The sequence below is a fragment of the Aquarana catesbeiana genome, linkage group LG06 (assembly GCF_042186555.1).
Source record: "Aquarana catesbeiana isolate 2022-GZ linkage group LG06, ASM4218655v1, whole genome shotgun sequence".
Lineage (NCBI taxonomy): Eukaryota > Metazoa > Chordata > Amphibia > Anura > Ranidae > Aquarana > Aquarana catesbeiana.
Genome location: NC_133329.1, coordinates 48196632 through 48220101, shown reverse-complemented (window position 1 = coordinate 48220101; position 23470 = coordinate 48196632). Strand labels below are relative to the sequence as shown.

General features: G+C 45.0%; 1 protein-coding gene across 4 annotated transcripts in view; it reads left to right on the top strand.

Annotated features, from left to right (window-relative positions):
• Positions 1-23470, top strand: part of LOC141148377 (uncharacterized) — a 185921-nt gene that overhangs the window by 106446 nt on the left and 56005 nt on the right. For all 4 annotated transcript variants that reach the window (XM_073635810.1, XM_073635812.1, XM_073635809.1 and 1 more), the window contains 5 exons: positions 3571-3865; positions 6160-6360; positions 8146-8220; positions 12368-12568; positions 14356-14430. In XM_073635810.1, coding sequence (XP_073491911.1) covers positions 3571-3865; positions 6160-6360; positions 8146-8220; positions 12368-12568; positions 14356-14430 — 847 coding nt within the window. The remainder of the gene's footprint in view (positions 1-3570; positions 3866-6159; positions 6361-8145; positions 8221-12367; positions 12569-14355; positions 14431-23470) is intronic.

The window sequence follows — 23470 nt, the reverse complement described above, 5'->3', positions numbered from 1 at the left end:
AAAAACTGCAGAGGTGATCAAATACCATCAAAAGAAAGCTCTATTTGTGGGAAGAAAAGGATGCAAATTTCGTTTGGGTACAGCATTGCATGATCGCGCAATTAAAAGTTAAAGCGACGCAGTGCCAAATTGGAAAAAGACCTCTGGTCCTTAGGCAGCATAATGGTCCGGGGCTCAAGTGGTTAAACTCTCCAAATGGATATACCACACTCTTAATGATACAACTCATATTCACAAAAGAAAATGGGCTTATTTGAATCCAATCTAACATATACCTATATCATACTACCCCTCATTTCTATAACCTGTTATACTTGAGATATATCACACAACACATCATACCTGTGAAACTTATCCCTAAGTTCTTGCCACTCTGTCTGTAACTTGAAGTCATAATCCTGTATAAAAATAAGTTTTGTATTAATGTTATATACTCTCATTAACTATACTCATTGTATGTTTACTTGAACTTCCAAATAAAACTTTTGTAAACAGACATGTTTATGTGGCTCACATCTCTTCCGGACATAGGGATATATATATATGTAAATCAAATCAAAAACCTGATATTAATATATCGGGAAAAAAAATTTAAAAATTTATAACAAAATGAATAAAAAAATGAAGAAAAAATTGTAGGAGAGCTAGGGGCCTTCATAGGGCCACAGACGGATAACCAGTATAGGTTGGCATATTCTACCAAGCATTGGGAAACAAAAAGACCACAGCTTATTGGGGCTATCAATCCATTGAGTCAACAGGATCTGGATCTGAGGATCTGAAATTACCTCTTTTATTTGAACTTTGTTGTTAATTCTTCCCTGCTAAGGTAGGCGAGTTGTGTGTGGAAGATGAAATACATACACATACACATACTACATAAAGTTTCTGGATTCTGTAATAGATCCATCAGATGTATGTCTTGAAGTGTGTGTTGTAATTCAATCCCAGAAGGACAAGTATACAGTATTTGGAACCACGATATGAGAATCGGACTGAAAAGGGAAAGCCCCATTGGTAGATTATTTGGTTTTGTTTTAGTACAGTACTTGAAGCAGAGGTTTCAAGGCCCGTCTTTTATTGATTGTTAACTGCGCCAAGTCAGCAAAGGGTTGATAATTGTGACTTTGGAAGATTAGAGACTCTTTTCCTTTTGCTTCATACAGAAGCTGTTCCTTTGTGCGATAAAAATGAAATTTAGCAAAGATATCCCGAGGGGAGCCCTGTTTTTTTGGGGGTCAAAGCTCTATGAATTCTGTCCATTTCATGGCGTTCAACTGGAATGGCCAGTTGTAATTCCTGGAATAGTGCTAACATTGTGGCCTGTAAATCTATCACAGATTCAGGAATATCACTTATGCATAAATTTGACAGTCTTGCATGGTTTTCATAATTCTCCAAATGGGTCTGCAGCATTAAATTTTCATCTTTTAGATATTCAATCTCAGCTGTATAGTTCACAGTATATTTTCCCATATCAGCCACACGTGCTTCTAGTTCTGACAAGCGATGGCCCCGTTCCCTAATTTCTTTAGTGAATCTAGTAGTTATGTGGTCAGAGGTGCGCTTTTAAGTGGTTGTAAACCCTCTGGGACCACTTTCACCTACAGGTAAGCCTAGATTAAGGTTTACCTGTAGGTGCTTGAAATATCTCCTAAACCTACATGGTTTAGGAGATATTTGCAAAAAGACAGGCGCCGTAGACAACGGTGTGCAGGCGCATTGAGCGCAGCGGCGCACTGTGCGCAGCGGCGCACTGAGCGCGCCGTCACTAACGGCGACCATGCCGTTAGTGGCGGCTCCCGCGTGCATGTGCGGGAGTGACGTAATCCCGGATGATACCCGGAAGGAAGATGGACACGTCGTACAAGAGCGAACAGCGGTGACAACGCAAGCTCCTGTGTCAGGTAAGTGACACATAATGGGCTACTATGCGATGCATAGTAGCCCATTATGCTTTTACCTTTGCAGGCAAACAAAGAGGAAGTAAACCCATCAGGGATTACTTTCTCTTTAAGGCCTTTTGAAGCATTTTTTCAATTTGTTTTAACATTGCAGGGGATATATGTTCACTCTTAAAGGAATCTTCCCCACACACAGAATCTCATTCTTCTTCTTCTGAATTGTTCAGTACCTGTATGTTTGCCTTTAAGGCTCTCACAGCACTGCGTGAGGTAACTGAGGAGAATGTCGGCGGTGCCATTTTAGCTGTAGAATGGGCCGGTGAGTTTTTGCTTTTTCTCTCCCTCATATTCTACGGAGGATCACTTATAACTATATCGCCGGCTTCCTGAGCTCAATGGGCACAGGTAGGTAATATTAGTGTGTGTGTGTCTCGCGAACTAGCCTTCCTCCGATAGCAGTGCTTCAGGCATGCATGTCCGCTCCACTTAGCTCCGCCTATTTCCCCCACTTTCATTTTTATTAATGTGTTCTTTTCCCCAGAGGACAAAGTAGATGTAGTACTTTGTTCCATCTTCCTAGGTGCTGTCTAAGGCTAGCTGTGAAGTCAGACAGGGAGTACCTCCTGCCTCCATAGCTGCCTGAGCAGCTAGCATGGACATGGTTTCTTTGACAGGCTGCACTTTTCTCCTTCCCCAAACACTTCCACACTTACCTGGAACATTTTAGCTGACAAGCCCCCCTTTTCCTCCATTCCTTGTGGAATTCTTGTCTCAGGTGAGTTTATGGAGATGGAGAAAAGTGCTTTTAGGCAGATGCAGTCTGTACTGCCCACTGCAGGTGGCGCTCAACCGAAGTTGCGAGGAACTTGGCTCCTCTTTGACTTCCTGTGGTCACAGGGGGACAGTTGTCTGACTGGATGCTGGCTATCTGTGTGACCCCAGTGGCCATCTTGGGTCAGGCATAGTCTATTTAAGACTCCAACGACAAAAAAACAGCAACATAAGATTCTTAATAGCATAATAGTAATAATTTATTAAAACAAAATATAGCACACTTACATTTAAAATTCTTAAAAAAGAAATAAAAATAAAATTCTTGACATTCAGCATAAGAGGTAGGATAGAGACACCTCAAGGCTGTATGTGTGCATCGGCAGCTCCTGATCCCCTGGCCGGTATCAAGGGGACCTGATTTGACAGCTGTTAAAAAGCTGCCAATGCACCCAGCACCGAAATGCACTGCCTTATGGCAAGCTCTACATGCTGATGGAAGAAGGGGCCGGTAACGTGTTTCAAAGGCCCAATCCTTCTATCCCTTTGTTACCTTACATGTGTGTTACAACCCTCCATACCACGCTGCACCTTGCTCTTATGCTGTCTGTAAAGGCAGCAATCTCCTTGCTAGCTGCATTGTCGGATGGCCATGGAGGGAGGACGATGAACCCCATCCAATCTCACAGCTAGCCTTAGACAGCACTAGGAAGATGGGACAAAGTCTGCCGCTACAGCAAATGAGCCCTAGAAGCTTGTGTAAAAATAAGTATTCATAAAAATTCATATTTTGAAGAACTTTCGTCTAATATTATCTTTTTAAGTTTGACCATTCTAGGTTTTTGTTTTTTTTAATATATACTCCATATATTTTTTATTTTTTTTCATTTGGCAGAGTTCAGTACCTCCCAGCCTAAATATGAACAAGCAAACAATATGTGCAAAGCATCTTATAGGGCTTACAGGGATAAGATGGATAAACTTTAAGTTGGCTCTTTGCAGAAAAAAGCCTTCAGGTAAAGCTGAAAGCATTAAGATGAGAAATCTTAATGATAAATCTGTGGAGTACGTTGTTGAGTCAATCTTCAGGTGTTTCACCAATAGACGTGGGCCAGGAATCATCAAGGACATCCTTAAAGCTCTAAATGAAAATGAGATAAGGTGTTCGATCGAGAGAGACATTAGGAAAGGTGGGTAACATACATTTCTACAGTATATTGTGTTAAAGATATATTCTGTATAAGGATGATCACAGCCATAATTTGAGTGCATTTGCTGTTTAAAGCAAGCAACCCCCACTCCCCAAACTAATTACCTTGTTAGTGTTTTAAAAATTAGAAGCTAAAAGTCCCTTTTACTTACCCAAAACTTTGGTCACATGATGCACCAGGTTCTGAGTCTTCTATTTTATAGATTACAAAGTAGGAGGGTTCTTCATCAAGCGTCTGCCTGTGATGTGGACACTTCCTATTGGCTATCAAGTAGCAGGGACCTCTCAGGTCCTGAAGACTGCAACAGTATGTTGATGTCACAATGAGGGGATTGGCCATCGGCAAGCATAGATTGCAGTGCTGGATGAGCTGTCTCCACTCACAGAAGAGGCCCCAGTGAAAGACAGATGACAGTTGACTTTTTGGTAAAAATTTGGGTAAAATTAGCAACTTCCCTGGCAGATAATAATTTACACAAGCATCACTTCCTCAGTGCCTGTCAGTAGCCTCTGGAGTGCAATCCAAGAGCATTTGTAAATCTACCCTTAAGATGAACTCCCGCTAACCATTTATAAGCAGTTACAGCAACAGTTATTTTTTCCTTTTGGAATAAAGAGTTAAAGTGTATGTAAACCCTCACATATACCCAGTGAAGTGAACAGCCTCAGATGATACACAGAGATGAAACAAATCTCCCTATATAAGTTTTACATGGATATCTGCTGTCTTCAACTTTATATAATTTTTAGAAAGTTTACATTGTGTTAGAAAATTTTCTTCCAGTTTCAGCAGTGGATGTGGATTCTTGGCTTGCACTGTGTGAGAGCTGATTGAAGGAAAGGCACACACCCCTTCCACATAGGCAGATGATGGAAGAAACATGCAGCGCTGTACTGTGAATAGACAAGCTCTCTGCTTATCTTTTGCTTCGTTCCCTCCAGCAATTTCCAGCTGCTTTTACCTCCTGTGTCGGAAGAACGTGTTAGAAGTTATCATGCTGATAACTGAGGAGCGGAGCAGCAGAAAGATACGGCACTTAGGGCTTTGGAGAGAGGTAAGTAAACACTACAGATATAGACTATAATACCAAAAGTATTAGGACGCTTGCCTTTACACGCACATGAAATTTAATGACATCCCTGTCTTAGTCCGTAGTGCCACCCTTTGCAGCTATAACAGCTTCAACTCTTCTGGGAAGGCTGGGAAGGCTTTGACCATTCTTCCAGAAGCGCATTTGTGATGTCAGGTACTGATGTTGGACGAGAAGGCCTGGCTAGCAGTCTCCGCTCTAATTCATTCCAAAGGTGTTCTATTGGGTCAGGACTCTGTGCAGGCCAGTCAAGGTCCTCCACCCCAAACTCGCTCATCCATGTCTTTATGGACCTTGCTTTGTGCACTGGTGTGCAGTCATGTTGGAACAGGAAGGGGCCATCCCCAAACTTTTCCTACAAAGTTGGGAGCATGAAAATGTCCAAAATATCTTGGCATAATGATGCCTTAAGAGTTTCCTCACAGGAACTAAGGGGCCAAGTCCAACCCCTAAAAAACAACTCTACACAATAATCCCCCCTCCACCAAATGATTTGGACCAGTGCACAAAGCAAGGACCATAAAGACATGGATGAGTGTGTTTGTGGTGGAGGAACTTGACTGGCCTACACAGAGTCCTGACCTCAACCCGATAGAACACCTTTTGAGATTAATTAGAGCAGAGACTGTGAGCCAGGCCTTCTCAACATCCAACATCAGTGCCTGACCTCGTAAATGCGCTTCTGGAAGAATGGTCAAACATTCCCATAGACACACTCCTAAACCTTGTGGACAGCCTTCCCAGAAGAGTTGAAGCTGTTATAGCAGCAAAGGGTGGGCCAACTCAATATTGAACCCTACGGACTAAGACTGGGATATCATTAAGGTTCATGTGCATGTAAAAGCAGGTGTCACAATACTTTTGGCAATATAGGTTATGTGCCCATGTCAGATGTCATGAATGGGGTTTATATCCACTTTAACCTAAATAACTAAAAACTGAACTGTTAAAGGAAGTTTAAAAATAACATACTTCCTGGCCGCTTCACCAGGTGAATATAAAGGAAAAACGCCTAAAAAAATTGAATACAGCCATAACATCTAAGAATTGGTAAGCTGCATTTTAACAATTTTTTTTGGGGGGGAGGGGGGTTAATACTGCTTTAATGAGATAGATCTTTTGAATCTAGGGGTTGCTGAAAAGTCACTTGGTATTCTAATGTGTCTTTGTGTTTTTTTTAAAGCTTCTAAAGCCATGAAAGGTATGCAAGTGCGCAGCAGTATGGGTTCCAAAGCTGCAACTACGAATGATTATTCTGTATCAAGCTCTGGAATCCCAGCGAAGAAAATGATAAGACGAGATGGAGATGTTCCAAAACAGTCACATAACACTGGACAAAATGTGAATAAACAGACCAGACCAATCCAGAAACAAGCAAGTCAAGGTAACAGATAAATGTTGGTGTAGCACCCTCTAGGTAGGTAGGTGCTAGAGTGAGGATTTTTCTATAGCGTAGGGATATTTAGGCAGGCCTAGCTGGTGACTAGGCCTGTTTGTTTTCATTCTTGGCTGGGAGTGGCTCAGGGCAGAGCGATTCACAGGTAGCATCACTGTCACCTCCCTCTTCTTTCTAGAAAGTGCTAGAAAGAGAGGAGGAGAGGGGAGGTGGAGCTGCCTGGGGTACTTTACTGAGCCTTGACCAATCCCCAACTTGGATTGGCAGGGTGCAGGTCTCCATAATTACCCTGGTTCAGCCCAGCTGGGGGGGGGTTGTCGGGTGGAAAAGCTGGAGTGAGAGAGTGTGGAGACTGTTGGGGCCCACGGGAGGACAGCAGGAAAGAACACTGCTAAGAGACTCCAGGGAGGACAACTGGTCACAGACAGGAGGGCTGGTGAATGAAGCACAGTTGGGAGGACTGGGGAGGCACGCCTGGGAGAACTGGGAGCAGAACCAGAAGAGAGGATTGTGGGAAGGGCAGTGGAAAGAGGTCATTGCAGCGAGGCTGGCTGGCAAGGCCTGAAGAAAGCTATCTGGACTTGGTAGCTGAGTAGAGGACAGCTAGCACCTGAACTATTTCTACACCACAGGGGCCCAAGGTCCCTGCCCGCAAAAAGCAGTTCATTGAGGCCTAGTTGAGTTATTGTCAGACCTAACCATGCAGTGTTAGCTAGCCTGGAGGAGTAAGAGTCTGCAGCAAGTGAAGTGCTGGAGGAGTGAAGGATAAGAGGTCTTTAAGTGGATGTAAACCCAAACTTTTTTTTTTTTTTATGTCATAATGTAGAGTATAAGATTTCCTATCATTTGAGCCCAGTCTTGCCACAAAGAGTTAATCCATCTCTGAGCAATCCTCTTTTATTGTTCAGTGAGATAAAACTTGACAGAGAAAAACTTTGTCAAATCCTCCCCCTTGCTGTGAGTGACAGGTGATTTACATCTCGTGCACTAGCCTAAGACATGCATTATTTTTTAATTCCCTCCCCCACTCCTTTCTTCAGCAGCTCTGCAAGGATTGGATGTTCCACACCTCAGTATGATTGGGCATGCTGAAGTCATGTGGTTACTTTCCTGTCTTTTCACTGGATGTTAGAGATCATAGCAGAAGTTCGGTGTTAGAAATACACAGGAGAAAATGCATGTTGACAAGGCGAGTGTAGAGGTGGGCGGGGAGTCTACTGACATCATGACTCCACCCACCGAGCTCCAAACAACAGACCCACCCACAGAATCTGCAGTTTTTCGGGTCTCATAACAGACAGAGGGGAGACATTTGACAGGTAAAGATACATGCACTAGGCATTTATATCCTTATAGATAACCCCTATGGCAGTAGTTTAGAAAGGATGACATTGGGTTTACATCCACTTTAAGCAAGAGTTTGTGCTGGAGAGAAAACTGGAGTGTATATACTGGAGTGTATATAGAAGTCCCAAGCAAGTTGTGCTGAATTTTCCTGGGCATCCCATAATTTCCCATTCCCATCCAAATTCAATCCCCTCTATAAAAAAAAAACAAAAAAAAAAACCAAAAGTGTATGGACTGTTCTATGTGGCTTAGTGTCTGAGAGATGGATGTTGGGCTGGGCAGGGTGACAGGTGAACCACTACATTCAGCGACCCCTATGGTGGCATGGCTACATTGGTATTGTGGATGATTCTGTAACATTGATCTGTGTATTTTTCTTGATGTCATCAGAAACCCTGCCTGAGTCTCACTTATTTCATGTTCCAGGAATTTCACAATTAATTCAACAAAGTGTGAATAAAAAGGAAGGACCCAGACCAGCCCAAAAACAACCAAAACCAGGTAATATAGAGAAATGTTGGTAGTATATGATATACTAAACTGCTTATTGGGATGATTGGATTATTGGCTACAAAGCACAAAACTCTCACTAGATGTCAGTATACTTTTTACACACATATATGGTAATGACTCAAAATATGTTATTCTTTTCTGCAGTGCTTAATACAATGTTGCAAGAAGCAGATGCTAATGTTTAACTGTTTACTTGCTGATTTATTTACTTGCAGCTTTACAATAATAGTAATTATTTTACAATACTTAGGTCAAATGCATTACATAGGACGTGTGCCCATGCTGTTCCACCTGTTTCTGATAGGTACATACTGTATGTGTGTGTGTATATATATATACATATATATATATATATATATATATATATATATATATATATATATAATATATGTATAATTCTTTTTCTACATGGGGATTATGGGTGGATTATCATGGCTAAACATGCCTAGGAGCTCAGTTAACCTATTTCTGATAAAAACATGGGTATACTTATTTTTCTACTTGGGGATTATGGGGGAAATATCATAGTTACACATTCCAAGAAACACATATAACCTATTTCTGATAGGAATATGCATATAATTTTTTTTCACATGGGGATTATGGGGGGGGGGGGGTATCAAGGTTACACATTCCAAGAAGCATATTTAACCTATTTCTGATAAAAATACTGTATGTGTATAATTATTTTACCTGGCCCACCTCGCGTCAGCACACAACGTGTTAACACCACATGACCACCTGTATCTAGCTGAATAAAAAGCAGCCCCTCCTCCAACTAGGATGTTCTTTTTTGGTCTGCTCCAGGCCACCTGTTGGTATATAATTTGTTTGCTGCATCCCCCTTGCCCAACCTACCCCTCCATGTTCAGCCTCTCATGGAGTTGGAAGACCCTGAGTGCTGAAGGTAAATCCTTCTAAAAACTAGGTGCCTTGTGCCAAGGCCACAGGCAAAATGATGGTTAAACAGCATTGATATTGTCATAGGTGTGCGCAGCCTATTGCATTAGGGTGTGCACCCCAAAGCTCAAGCACGCATTTCTCTATAGCCGCAGCTGCACTGGACAGGGAATGAATGGGAAGTGCTCTGTGCTGAGCAGCTTCCTGTTTATTCACAAACTGAAGCATAGTAAACACGGTTTACTATGCTTAAGTTATGAATGAACACAGTGAGTGAGTGTGTTCACTGTGTTCATTTATAAAAGGAAAGTGCCGGTAAATTACATATTTACTAGCTTCTTCCCTCACTTTCTATCCTGAAGCATTCTCCGCAGCAGCTGTGGGGAGATGAGGGAAGCCAGCAGCACCGTGGGGCGGGGGGCTAACACAGAGGAAGCCCAGGCAGTAGGGGGAATCGGCACTGCCCATAATGATTAGGGTGTGCCCAGGCACACCTGGCACACCCCCTGTGCACGCCTATGGATATTGTACAGGTATGGTATTATAAGAGCTCTGCAATGTCATCATTGCCTCTGGGTTTTTTCCTGTCTTTTTATATGCAGTGCACCGCACTGCTCTCCTGGCTTTATTGTCAGTCTGTGAGCAGCTGTGAATGGTGTCACAGGGGGCAGGGAGATGGGCAGCACAGGATGGGAACTGCCAGACACCATGTAATGGTGTAAATGATTTTGGAGGTTTGCAGTTGTGAGGGCTTCTCTCCCTCTTTCTCTGCAGTCCTGCCAGGTAAAGAACTTCCCTCATATTCTGACTGAGTCTCCTGTCTATATTTGGATGTGTATGGACTGTTCTATGTGGCTGAGTGTCTGAGAGATGGATGTTGGGCTGGGCAGGGTGACAGGTGAACCACTACATTCAGCGAGCCCTATGGGGGCATGGCTACATTGGTATTGTAGACTAGGGATTAGCTTCGAGTTCGAGTCGAACCCATGTTCAACTCGAACATCGCCTGTTAGACCGTTCGTCAAATTGCGAACGTTATGGGCCGTTCGCGCCAAATTCGAGTGGTGTGTCACGGCCCATACTTCACTGTGGCATCGCAGTGCATTGCTGGCTTATAATTGGCCAAGCATGCGCTATGACCTGCATGCTTGGCCAATCACAGCGCCGTCTGTACAGAGAGCCGTAATTGGCCAAAGCCAGGGTGGCTTTGGCCAATTATGGCTCAGGGGTTTTAGCGTTTTAGGTTTAGGTTTTGGTTTTGGTGGCCTTGTGTAGTGTGTTGCGGCGGCGGAGAGATAGACAGAGAGACAGTGTCATTTGATTTAAGTTAGATACTTACAGTGTATTGTGTATATATATATGCATTCTAGGTGTTTTGTGTGTGTGTGTGTGTATGTGTATATATCTATATATATATAGATATATACACTGTATTCAGTTTAGCTAAGTTTAGCTAGATCATAGTTCCTGTTATTCTCTTCCTACTGACAGGCAGGCAGGTGTTTTTACAGTATTTACACTACCTGAAGACAATTGTTGTTGTTCTGATCCTATTAATACCACAGGCAGGCAGCTGCAGTATTTACAGTCAGTGTACTGTGTCCTCTGCACAGTGTGCACCTAAAGCTACCCAAAGACAATTGCTGTTGTTCTGATCCTATTAATACCACAGACAGGCAGCTGCAGTATTTACAGTTAGTGTGCTGTGTCCTCTGCACAGTGTGCACCAAAGCTATCTGAAGACAATTGCTGTTGTACTGATCCTATTAATACCACAGGCAGGCAGCTACAGTATTTACAGTTAGTGTACTGTGTCCTCTGCACAGTGTGCACCTAAATTTACCTGAAGAAAATTGGTGGTGTTCTTCTGATCCTATTAGTACCACAGGCAGGCAAGTGATTCTGCTAGCTGCAGTATCCGTGTATATATAGTCAGGTCCATAAATATTGGGACATCGACAAAATTCTAATCTTTTTGGCTCTATACACCACCACAATGGATTTGAAATGAAACGAACAAGATGTGCTTTAACTGCAGACTTTCAGCTTTAATTTGAGGGTATTTACATCCAAATCAGGTGAACGGTGTAGGAATTATAACAGTTTGTATATGTGCCTCCCACTTTTTAAGGGACCAAAAGTAATGGGACAGATTAACAATCATCCATCAAACTTTCACTTTTTAATACTTGGTTGCAAATCCTTTGCAGTCAATTACAGCCTGAAGTCTGGAACGCTTAGACATCACCAGACCTTGGGTTTCATCCCTAGTGATGCTCTGCCAGGCCTCTACTGCAACTGTCTTCAGTTCCTGCTTGTTCTTGGGGCATTTTCTCTTCAGTTTTGTCTTCAGCAAGTGAAATGCATGCTCAATCGGATTCAGGTCAGGTGATTGACTTGGCCATTGTATAACATTCCACTTCTTTCCCTTAAAAAACTCTTTGGTTGCTTTTGCAGTATGCTTCGGGTCATTGTCCATCTGCACTGTGAAGCACTGTCCAATGAGTTCTGAAGCATTTTGCTGAATGTGAGCAGATAATATTGCCCGAAACACTTCAGAATTCATCCTGCTGCTTTTGTCAGCAGTCACATCATCAATGAATACAAGAGAACCAGTTCCATTTGCAGCCATACATGCCCACGCCATGACACTACTACCACCATGCTTCACTGATGAGGTGGTATGCTTTGGATCATGAGCCGTTCCTTTACTGCTCCATACTCTTCTCTTCCCATCACTCTGGCGCAAGTTGATCTAGGTCTCATCTGTCCATAGGATGTTGTTCCAGAACTGTGAAGGATTTTTTAGATGTTGTTTGGCAAACTCTAATCTGGCCTTCCTGTTTTTGAGGCTCACCAATGGTTTACATCTTGTGGCGAACCCTCTGAATTCACTCTGGTGAAGTCTTCTCTTGATTGTTGACATTGACACACATACACCTACCTCCTGGAGAGTGTTCTTGATCTGGCCAGCTGTTGTGAAGGGTGTTTTCTTCACCAGAGAAAGAATTCTTCGGTCATCCGCCACACTTGTTTTCTGTGGTCTTTCAGGTCTTTTGGTGTTGCTGAGCCCACCAGTGCGTTCTTTCTTTTTAAGGATGTTCCAAACAGTTGATTTGGCCACACCTAATGTTCTTGCTATCTCTCTGATGGGTTTGTTTTGTTTTTTCAGCCTAATGATTGCTTGCTTCACTGATAGTGACAGCTCTAATGTGTCTTTTTGTTTTTTTTAAAGCTTCTGAAGCCATGAATGATATGCAAGTGCGCAGCAGTATGGGTTCCGAAGCTGCAACTACGAATGATTATTCTGTATCAAGCTCTGGAATCCCAGCGAAGAAAATGATAAGACGAGATGGAGATGTTCCAAAACAGTCACATAACACTGGACAAAATGTGAATAAACAGACCAGACCAATCCAGAAACAAGCAAGTCAAGGTAACAGATAAATGTTGGTGTAGCACCCTCTAGGTAGGTAGGTGCTAGAGTGAGGATTTTTCTATAGCGTAGGGATATTTAGGCAGGCCTAGCTGGTGACTAGGCCTGTTTGTTTTCATTCTTGGCTGGGAGTGGCTCAGGGCAGAGCGATTCACAGGTAGCATCACTGTCACCTCCCTCTTCTTTCTAGAAAGTGCTAGAAAGAGAGGAGGAGAGGGGAGGTGGAGCTGCCTGGGGTACTTTACTGAGCCTTGACCAATCCCCAACTTGGATTGGCAGGGTGCAGGTCTCCATAATTACCCTGGTTCAGCCCAGCTGGGGGGGGGTTGTCGGGTGGAAAAGCTGGAGTGAGAGAGTGTGGAGACTGTTGGGGCCCACGGGAGGACAGCAGGAAAGAACACTGCTAAGAGACTCCAGGGAGGACAACTGGTCACAGCCAGGAGGGCTGGTGAATGAAGCACAGTTGGGAGGACTGGGGAGGCACGCCTGGGAGAACTGGGAGCAGAACCAGAAGAGAGGATTGTGGGAAGGGCAGTGGAAAGAGGTCATTGCAGCGAGGCTGGCTGGCAAGGCCTGAAGAAAGCTATCTGGACTTGGTAGCTGAGTAGAGGACAGCTAGCACCTGAACTATTTCTACACCACAGGGGCCCAAGGTCCCTGCCCGCAAAAAGCAGTTCATTGAGGCCTAGTTGAGTTATTGTCAGACCTAACCATGCAGTGTTAGCTAGCCTGGAGGAGTAAGAGTCTGCAGCAAGTGAAGTGCTGGAGGAGTGAAGGATAAGAGGTCTTTAAGTGGATGTAAACCCAAACTTTTTTTTTTTTTTTATGTCATAATGTAGAGTATAAGATTTCCTATCATTTGAGCCCAGTCTTGCCACAAAGAGTTAATCCATCTCTGAGCAATCCTCTTTTATTGTTCAGTGAGATAAAACTTGACAGAGAAAAACTTTGTCAAATCCTCCCCCTTGCTGTGAGTGACAGGTGATTTACATATCTCGTGCATTAGCCTAAGACATGCATTATTTTTTAATTCCCTCCCCCACTCCTTTCTTCAGCAGCTCTGCAAGGATTGGCTGTTCCACACCTCAGTATGATTGGGCATGCTGAAGTCATGTGGTTACTTTCCTGTCTTTTCACTGGATGTTAGAGATCATAGCAGAAGTTCGGTGTTAGAAATACACAGGAGAAAATGCATATTTACAAGGTGAGTGTAGAGGTGGGCGGGGAGTCTACTGACATCATGACCCCACCCACCGAGCTCCAAACAACAGACCCACCCACAGAATCTGCAGTTTTTCGGGTCTCATAACAGACAGAGGGGAGACATTTGACAGGTAAAGATACATGCAGGAGGCGTGTATATCCTTATAGATAACCCCTATGGCAGTAGTTTAGAAAGGATGACATTGGGTTTAAATCCACTTTAAGCAAGAGTTTGTGCTGGAGAGAAAACTGGAGTGTATATACTGGAGTGTATATAGAAGTCCCAAGCAAGTTGTGCTGAATTTTCCTGGGCATCCCATAATTTCCCATTGCCATCCAAATTCAATCCCCTCTATAAAAAAACAAACAAAAAAAAAACAAAAGTGTATGGACTGTTCTATGTGGCTTAGTGTCTGAGAGATGGATGTTGGGCTGGGCAGGGTGACAGGTGAACCACTACATTCAGCGACCCCAATGGTGGCATGGCTACATTGGTATTGTGGATGATTCTGTAACATTGATCTGTGTATTTTTCTTGATGTCATCAGAAACCCTGCCTGAGTCTCACTTATTTCATGTTCCAGGAATTTCACAATTAATTCAACAAAGTGTGAATAAAAAGGAAGGACCCAGACCAGCCCAAAAACAACCAAAACCAGGTAATATAGAGAAATGTTGGTAGTATATGATATACTAAACTGCTTATTGGGATGATTGGATTATTGGCTACAAAGCACAAAACTCTCACTAGATGTCAGTATACTTTTTACACACATATATGGTAATGACTCAAAATATGTTATTCTTTTCTGCAGTGCTTAATACAATGTTGCAAGAAGCAGATGCTAATGTTTAACTGTTTACTTGCTGATTTATTTACTTGCAGCTTTACAATAATAGTAATTATTTTACAATACTTAGGTCAAATGCATTACATAGGATGTGTGCCCATGCTGTTCCACCTGTTTCTGATAGGTACATACTGTATGTGTGTGTGTATATATATATATAATATATGTATAATTCTTTTTCTACATGGGGATTATGGGTGGATTATCATGGCTAAACATGCCTAGGAGCTCAGTTAACCTATTTCTGATAAAAACATGGGTATACTTATTTTTCTACTTGGGGATTATGGGGGAAATATCATAGTTACACATTCCAAGAAACATATATAACCTCTTTCTGATAGGAATATGCATATAATTTTTTTTCACATGGGGATTATGGGGGGGGGGGGGGTATCAAGGTTACACATTCCAAGAAGCATATTTAACCTATTTCTGATAAAAATACTGTATGTGTATAATTATTTTACCTGGCCCACCTCGCGTCAGCACACAACGTGTTAACACCACATGACCACCTGTATCTAGCTGAATAAAAAGCAGCCCCTCCTCCAACTAGGATGTTCTTTTTTGGTCTGCTCCAGGCCACCTGTTGGTATATAATTTGTTTGCTGCATCCCCCCTTGCCCAACCTACCCCTCCATGTTCAGCCTCTCATGGAGTTGGAAGACCCTGAGTGCTGAAGGTAAATCCTTCTAAAAACTAGGTGCCTTGTGCCAAGGCCACAGGCAAAATGATGGTTAAACAGCATTGATATTGTACAGGTATGGTATTATAAGAGCTCTGCAATGTAATCATTGCCTCTGGGTTTTTTCCTGTCTTTTTATATGCAGTGCACCGCACTGCTCTCCTGGCTTTATTGTCATTCTGTGAGCAGCTGTGAATGGTGTCACAGGGGGCAGGGAGATGGGCAGCACAGGATGGGAACTGCCAGACACCATGTAATGGTGTAAATGATTTTGGAGGTTTGCAGTTGTGAGGGATTCTCTCCCTCTTTCTCTGCAGTCCTGCCAGGTAAAGAACTTCCCTCATATTCTGACTGAGTCTCCTGTCTATATTTGGATGTGTATGGACTGTTCTATGTGGCTGAGTGTCTGAGAGATGGATGTTGGGCTGGGCAGGGTGACAGGTGAACCACTACATTCAGCGAGTCCTATGGGGGCATGGCTACATTGGTATTGTAGACTAGGGATTAGCTTCGAGTTCGAGTCGAACCCATGTTCAACTCGAACATCGCCTGTTATGCCCCGTACACACGGTCGGATTTTCCGATGGAAAATGTCCGATCGGAGCGTGTTGTCGGAAATTCCGACCATGTGTGGGCTCCATCGGACATTTTCCATCGGATTTTCCGACACACAAAGTTGGAGAGCAGGAGATAAAATTTTCCGACAACAAAATCCGTTGTCGGAAATTCCGATCGTGTGTACACAAATCCGGACAAAGTGCCACGCATGCTCAGAATAAATAAAGAGATGAAAGCTATTGGCCACTGCCCCATTTATAGTCCCGACGTACATGTTTTACGTCACCGCGTTTAGAACGATCGGATTTTCCGACAACTTTGTGCGACCGTGTGTAGACAAAACAAGTTTGAGCCAACATCCGTCGGAAAAAATCCTAGGATTTTGTTGTCGGAATGTCCGAACAAAGTCCGACCGTGTGTACGCCCTATTAGACCGTTCGGCAAATTGCGAACGTTATGGGCCGTTCGCGCCAAATTCGAGTGGTGTGTCACGGCCCATACTTCACTGTGGCATCGCAGTGCATTGCTGGCTTATAATTGGCCAAGCATGCGCTATGACCTGCATGCTTGGCCATTCACAGCGCCGTCTGTACAGAGAGCCGTAATTGGCCAAAGCCAGGGTGGCTTTGGCCAATTATGGCTCAGGGGTTTTAGCATTTTAGGTTTAGGTTTTGGTTTTGGTGGCCTTGTGCAGTGTGTTGCGGCGGAGAGATAGACAGAGAGACAGTGTCATTTGATTTAAGTTAGATACTTACAGTGTATTGTGTATATATATATGCATTCTAGGTGTTTTGTGTGTGTGTATGTGTATATATCTATATATATATAGATATATACACTGTATTCAGTTTAGCTAAGTTTAGCTAGATCCTAGTTCCTGTTATTCTCTTCCTACTGGCAGGCAGGCAGGTGTTTTTACAGTATTTACACTACCTGAAGACAATTGTTGTTGTTCTGATCCTATTAATACCACAGGCAGGCAGCTGCAGTATTTACAGTTAGTGTACTGTGTCCTCTGCACAGTGGGCACCTAAAGCTACCCAAACACAATTGCTGTTGTTCTGATCCTATTAATACCACAGGCAGGCAGCTGCAGTATTTACAGTTGGTGTGCTGTGTCCTCTGCACAGTGTGCACCAAAGCTATCTGAAGACAATTGCTGTTGTACTGATCCTATTAATACCACAGGCAAGCAGCTACAGTATTTACAGTTAGTGTACTGTGTCCTCTGCACAGTGTGCACCTAAATTTACCTGAAGAAAATTGGTGGTGTTCTTCTGATCCTATTAGTACCACAGGCAGGCAAGTGATTCTGCTAGCTGCAGTATCCGTGTATATATAGTCAGGTCCATAAATATTGGGACATCGACAAAATTCTAATCTTTTTGGTTCTATACACCACCACAATGGATTTGAAATGAAACGAACAAGATGTGCTTTAACTGCAGACTTTCAGCTTTAATTTGAGGGTATTTACATCCAAATCAGGTGAACGGTGTAGGAATTATAACAGTTTGTATATGTGCCTCCCACTTTTTAAGGGACCAAAAGTAATGGGACAGATTAACAATCATCCATCAAACTTTCACTTTTTAATACTTGGTTGCAAATCCTTTGCAGTCAATTACAGCCTGAAGTCTGGAACGCATAGACATCACCAGACACTGGGTTTCATCCCTAGTGATGCTCTGCCAGGCCTCTACTGCAACTGTCTTCAGTTCCTGCTTGTTCTTGGGGCATTTTCTCTTCAGTTTTGTCTTCAGCAAGTGAAATGCATGCTCAATCGGATTCAGGTCAGGTGATTGACTTGGCCATTGTATAACATTCCACTTCTTTCCCTTAAAAAACTCTTTGGTTGCTTTTGCAGTATGCTTCGGGTCATTGTCCATCTGCACTGTGAAGCACTGTCCAATGAGTTCTGAAGCATTTTGCTGAATGTGAGCAGATAATATTGCCCGAAACACTTCAGAATTCATCCTGCTGCTTTTGTCAGCAGTCACATCATCAATGAATACAAGAGAACCAGTTCCATTTGCAGCCATACATGCCCACGCCATGACACTACTACCACCATGCTTCACTGATGAGGTGGTATGCTTTGGATCATGAGCCGTTCCTTTACTGCTCCATACTCTTCTCTTCCCATCACTCTGGCGCAAGTTGATCTAGGTCTCATCTGTCCATGGGATGTTGTTCCAGAACTGTGAAGGATTTTTTAGATGTTGTTTGGCAAACTCTAATCTGGCCTTCCTGTTTTTGAGGCTCACCAATGGTTTACATCTTGTGGCGAACCCTCTGAATTCACTCTGGTGAAGTCTTCTCTTGATTGTTGACATTGACACACATACACCTACCTCCTGGAGAGTGTTCTTGATCTGGCCAGCTGTTGTGAAGGGTGTTTTCTTCACCAGAGAAAAAATTCTTCGGTCATCCGCCACACTTGTTTTCCGTGGTCTTTCGGGTCTTTTGGTGTTGCTGAGCCCACCAGTGCGTTCTTTCTTTTTAAGGATGTTCCAAACAGTTGATTTGGCCACACCTAATGTTTTTGCTATCTCTCTGATGGGTTTGTTTTGTTTTTTCAGCCTAATGATTGCTTGCTTCACTGATAGTGACAGCTCTTTGGATCTCATATTGAGAGTTGACAGCAACAGGTTTCAAATGCAAATAGCACACTTGGAATGAACTCAGGACCTTTTATCTGCTCCTTGTAAATGGGATACTGAGGGAATAACACAATTGTCCCATTACTTTTGGTCCCTTAAAAAGTGTGAGGCACATATACAGACTGTTGTAATTCCTACACCGTTCACCTGAAATGGATGTAAATACCCTCAAATTAAAGCTGAAATTCTGCAGTTAAAGCCCAGCTTCCTTTCATTTCAAATCCATTGTGGTGGTGTATAGAGCCGAAAAGATTAGAATTGTGTCAATGTTCCAATATTTATGGACCTGACTGTATATACATCCCAGCTTTGTGCAGCTACATCTCACTGCAGGCCATTAGTATGTCTGGAAGGTCAAGGAGAAGGCAGATAGTCACATGCCAATAAAAGAGGGCAAGCAGGCTCTGTATCTAGAGGCAACAGTGGTGGTCGTGGAGACAGTGCATCCTCATCAGCACGTGGCTGTGGGACACGCTTGCCCTTTTTTTGGCAGCTGGCCGTGTTGAGCCGCAACATGCAGAAGACTTGGTAGAGTGGATGAGAAGCCGTCCTCATCCTCCTCATCCTCTCTCACCCAGGCTCAGGGTACTTTGTTCGGCAAAGCAGCTGCCAACGCAGCCTCTACCCACGGCTCAATGGCATCAGTCACTCCTTCCCTAGCCCCACCATGTCCTCTTGAGGTGTCCCCCGATCTGTTTGACCACAGTGTTGGGTACATGCTCTAGGAGGATGCCCAGCGTTTTGAAGGCTCCGATGATGGTACCCAGCTAGAGGAAGGCAGTAACGTGAGCCCAGAGAGAGGGGGTGCCCAGGAAGGACAGCAATCTGGCAGTCATGTTCCCCCAGCTGCAGCATACTGCCAGCTTTGCTCCAGTGATGAGGAGGGAGGGGATGATGAGGTCACTAACTCCACGTGGGTGCCTGATAGGAGAGAGGAGGAGGAGGAGGCACATCTCCAATGAGGCAGGATGCCCTCCAGGGGCCAGCTTAAGGGCAGCACACCGACTGCATCACACCGCAGAGCTTCGCGTGTCCAGGGCGCTGCTGTCTCTGCGCGTTATTCCAAAAGTGCTTTGGTGTGGGCCTTTTTTGAGATGAGTGCATCGGATCCCACCGCTGCTATTTGCAACATATGTCTCAAACGTATCTCGCATGGCCAAAACATCACCTGCTTGGGCACCACATGCTTGACCAGACATATGTCGACCTGCCATGCAGTTCGTTGGCAAACGTACCTAAAAGACCAACACCAAAGAACAAAGCGGACCTCTTCTTGCTCCTCATCAGCTGGGATCTCCAATCCCACTATACCTTCAGTCCTCTCTGAAACCTGCACTGAGAGGAATGAAGGTGTAGAATTAGGTGTGTTAGGTGTGTCACAGCCAAGTACTTGCGGGCAATCTGCTATTGGTACACCGACATCAGCTTGTACCACGCAAATTTCCCTGCCCCAGCTGCTGCACCACCGAAAGAAGTTCGCTCCCAGCCATCCACATGCCCAGCAGTTGAATGCTAGCTTGGCTAAATTGCTAGCACTTCAACTGCTGCCTTTTCGGTTGGTAGACTCTGCCCCTTCCGTGAGTTTGTGGAATGTGCAATTCCTCAGTGGCAGGTTCCCAAACGCCACTTTTTCTCATGGAAGGCGATTCCGGCTCTATACCGGCATGTGGAAGGCAATGTCTTAGCCTCGCTGGACAGGGCGGTTAGCGGTAAGGTGCATATTACCGCTGACTCATGGTCCAGCAGGCATGGACAAGGACGTTACCTATCTCACGGCGCATTGGGTGACTCTGGTGACTGCTGGGAAGGATGCAGGACAGGGTGCAGTAGTGTTGGAGGTTGTTCCACCACCATGCCTCCAAAATTCTACTAGTGGTGATTCTGCCACACCTCTCTCCTCCACCCCCTCCTCTACTTCTTCCCCCATGGCCTCTTCCTGTGCTGATTTGTCCTCGGAACCAGCGGTGCTCCGTAGGCATTCAAGGGGCTACGCAAGCACGCAGGCAAAAAGATGCCATGCAGTGCTTGAGCTGGTGTGCTTGGGGGACAAGAGCCACACTGGGGCAGAGATTCTGTCAGCTCTGCAGGGGCAGGTTCAGAGATGGTTGACACCATGACAGCTAAAGCCAGGAATGGTGGTTTGTGACAATGGCACCAACATCCTCTCTGCCCTCCGACAGGGACAACTGACCCATGTTCCCTGTTTGGCTCACATCCTTAACTTGGTGGTGCAGCGGTTCTTGGGCAGGTACCCGGGCTTACAGGATGCCCTGAGGCAGGCCAGGAAAGTCTGTGTGCATTTCCGCAGGTCATATAATGCCAGTGCTCGGCTGGTTGACCTCCAAAATGAATTTAACCTGCCCAAGAACCGCCTAATCTGTGATATGCCCACCAAGTGGAACTCAACGTTGGCCATGCTGCAGCGGCTGCACACGCATCAGAGGGCCATCAATGAGTACCTATGCGACTATGGGACCAGGACAGGGTCAGGGGACCTTGTTTTTTTCCCCATGCCAGTGGGCTATGATCAGGGATGCATGCACTGTCCTGTCACCATCTGAGGAGGCCACGAGGATGGTGAGCAGTGACAGTGCATGCATCAGTGACACTGTCCCTCTTGTCCACCTGTTGGAGCACACGCTGCGTGGAATAATGGACCGGGCACGTGAGGCAGAACAGAGGGAGGAAGAGGAGGACTTCCTTACCTCTCAAGGCCCCCTTTATCCAGACAGTGTTTCTGCAGCCCACCGATCACACAGGAAGAGGACGAGGAGGAGGAGGAGGATTGTGTCAGCATGGAGATGGAGCCTGGCACTCAGCATCAGCAGCAGTCTTCAAGGGATCATTTACAGTCCGAAGAAACCCATGGACTTGTACGTGGCTGGGAGGAGGTGACTGTGGATCATGTCGTCCTTGGTGACCCAGAGGACTCTGGACCGAATGCCTCAGCAAACCTACGCTGCATGGCCTCCCTGATCCTGCAAAGCCTACAGAAGGATCCTCGTATTAGTGGTATTAAGGGGAGTGATGATTACTGGCTGGCAACCCTCCTTGATCCACGTTACAAGGGTAAGGTTGCAGAATTTATCTTGCCGTCACAGAGGAAGCAGAGGATGAAACATCTTCGTGAGGCCTTGCAGAAAAGTTTGTACAACGCGTTCCCAGAGCCTGGGAGGTTACAATTTCTTGGTCCTGGACAACGTGTTGCTGAGGCTTCGGTCAGTCGGAGAAGGAGCGGTGGAGAAGGTGGCCGTCTGAGCGATGCATTCAGACAATTTTTTGGTCCGCAGCCCCAAGGTCTCCAGCAACCAGGGCGAGCGTCTGATTCACATGGTGCAGGATTACCTAGGGGCAAGATCAGACTTGGACACCTTTCCCACCGAAAATCTGGATTACTGGGTCTTGAGTAGGGATGAGCTTCGAGTTCGAGTCAAACTCATGTTCAACTCGAACATTGGCTGTTCGCAAGTTCGCCGAACAGCGAACAATTTGGGGTGTTCGCGGCAAATTCGAATGTCGCGGAACACCCTTTAAAAGTCTATGGGAGAAATCAAAAGTGCTAATTTTAAAGGCTTATATGCAAGTTATTGTCATAAAAAGTGTTTGGGGACCTGGGTCCTGCCCTAGGGGACATGGATCAATGCAAAAAAAGTTTTAAAAACGGCCGTTTTTTCAGGAGCAGTGATTTTAATAATGCTTAACCACTTCAATACCAGGCACTTAGACACCTTCCCGCCCAGCCCAATTTTCACCTTTCAGTGCTGTCGCAATTTGAATGACAATTGCGCGGTCATGCTACACTGTACCCAAACAAATTTTTTATCATTTTGTTCCCACAAATAGAGCTTTCTTTTGGTGGTATTTGATCACCTCTGTGGTTTTTATTTTTTGCGCAACAAATAAAAAAAAAAAAGAAAATTTTGAAAAAAAACAAGTTTTTCTTTGTTTCTGTTAAAACTTTTTGTAAATAAGTACGTTTTCTTCAATGACGGGCACTGATATGGCTGCACTGACGGGCACTGATACGGCGGCACTGATGGGCACCGATGAGGTGGCACCAATGAGGTGGCACTGATGAGGTGGCACTGACGGGCACTGATGATGGGCACTGATAGGCGGCACTGATGGACACTGATAGGTGGCACTGATGGGCACTGATAGGTGGCACTGGTATGCGGCACTGATGGGCACTCATAGGTGGCATGGATGGGCACTTATAGGCGGCACTGATGGGCACTCGTAGGTGGCATTGATGGGCACTCGTAGGTGGCATTGATGGTTACTTATGGGTGGCACTGATAGTTGGCACAGATGGGCACGGATGGGCACTGATATATGGGCACTGATGGGCACGGATGGGCACTGACAGGTGGCATGAATGGACACTGATGGGTGGCACTGATGGCAGTGCTTGTTTGCAGTGATGCCCCTAAGGGTGGCATTGCTGGGCATCACTGCAACATGATGGTGCCAATCAGTGCCCATTTGTGGGCACTGATTGGCACAGATTTGGCACACTGGGCACATGTGGATGGCCATGGGGTACATACCTGGCCATCCACATGTTGCCCCTTCCCTGGTGGTCCTAGTGGCGATCCCTGGTGGTCCAGTGTGGTGATCTGCGGGGGGGCTGCGCTGATAAACAATCAGCGCAGGCCCCCCCCTGCCAGGAGAGCCACCGATCGGCTCTCCTCTACTTGCGTCTGTCAGACGCGAGTGAGGAAGAGCTGATCAATGGCTCTTCCTATTGACATCGTGATCAGCCGTGATTGGACACGGCTGATCACGTGGTAAAGAGCCTCCGCCGGAGGCTCTTTACCAAGATCGGTGGAGCGGTGTGTCAGACTGACACACCGCTCCACCGATCTCCGCGATGCGCGCCCCCGGGGGCGCGCTGCGGCATGTTATCCTGCTGGACGTCATATGACGTCCAGTCAGG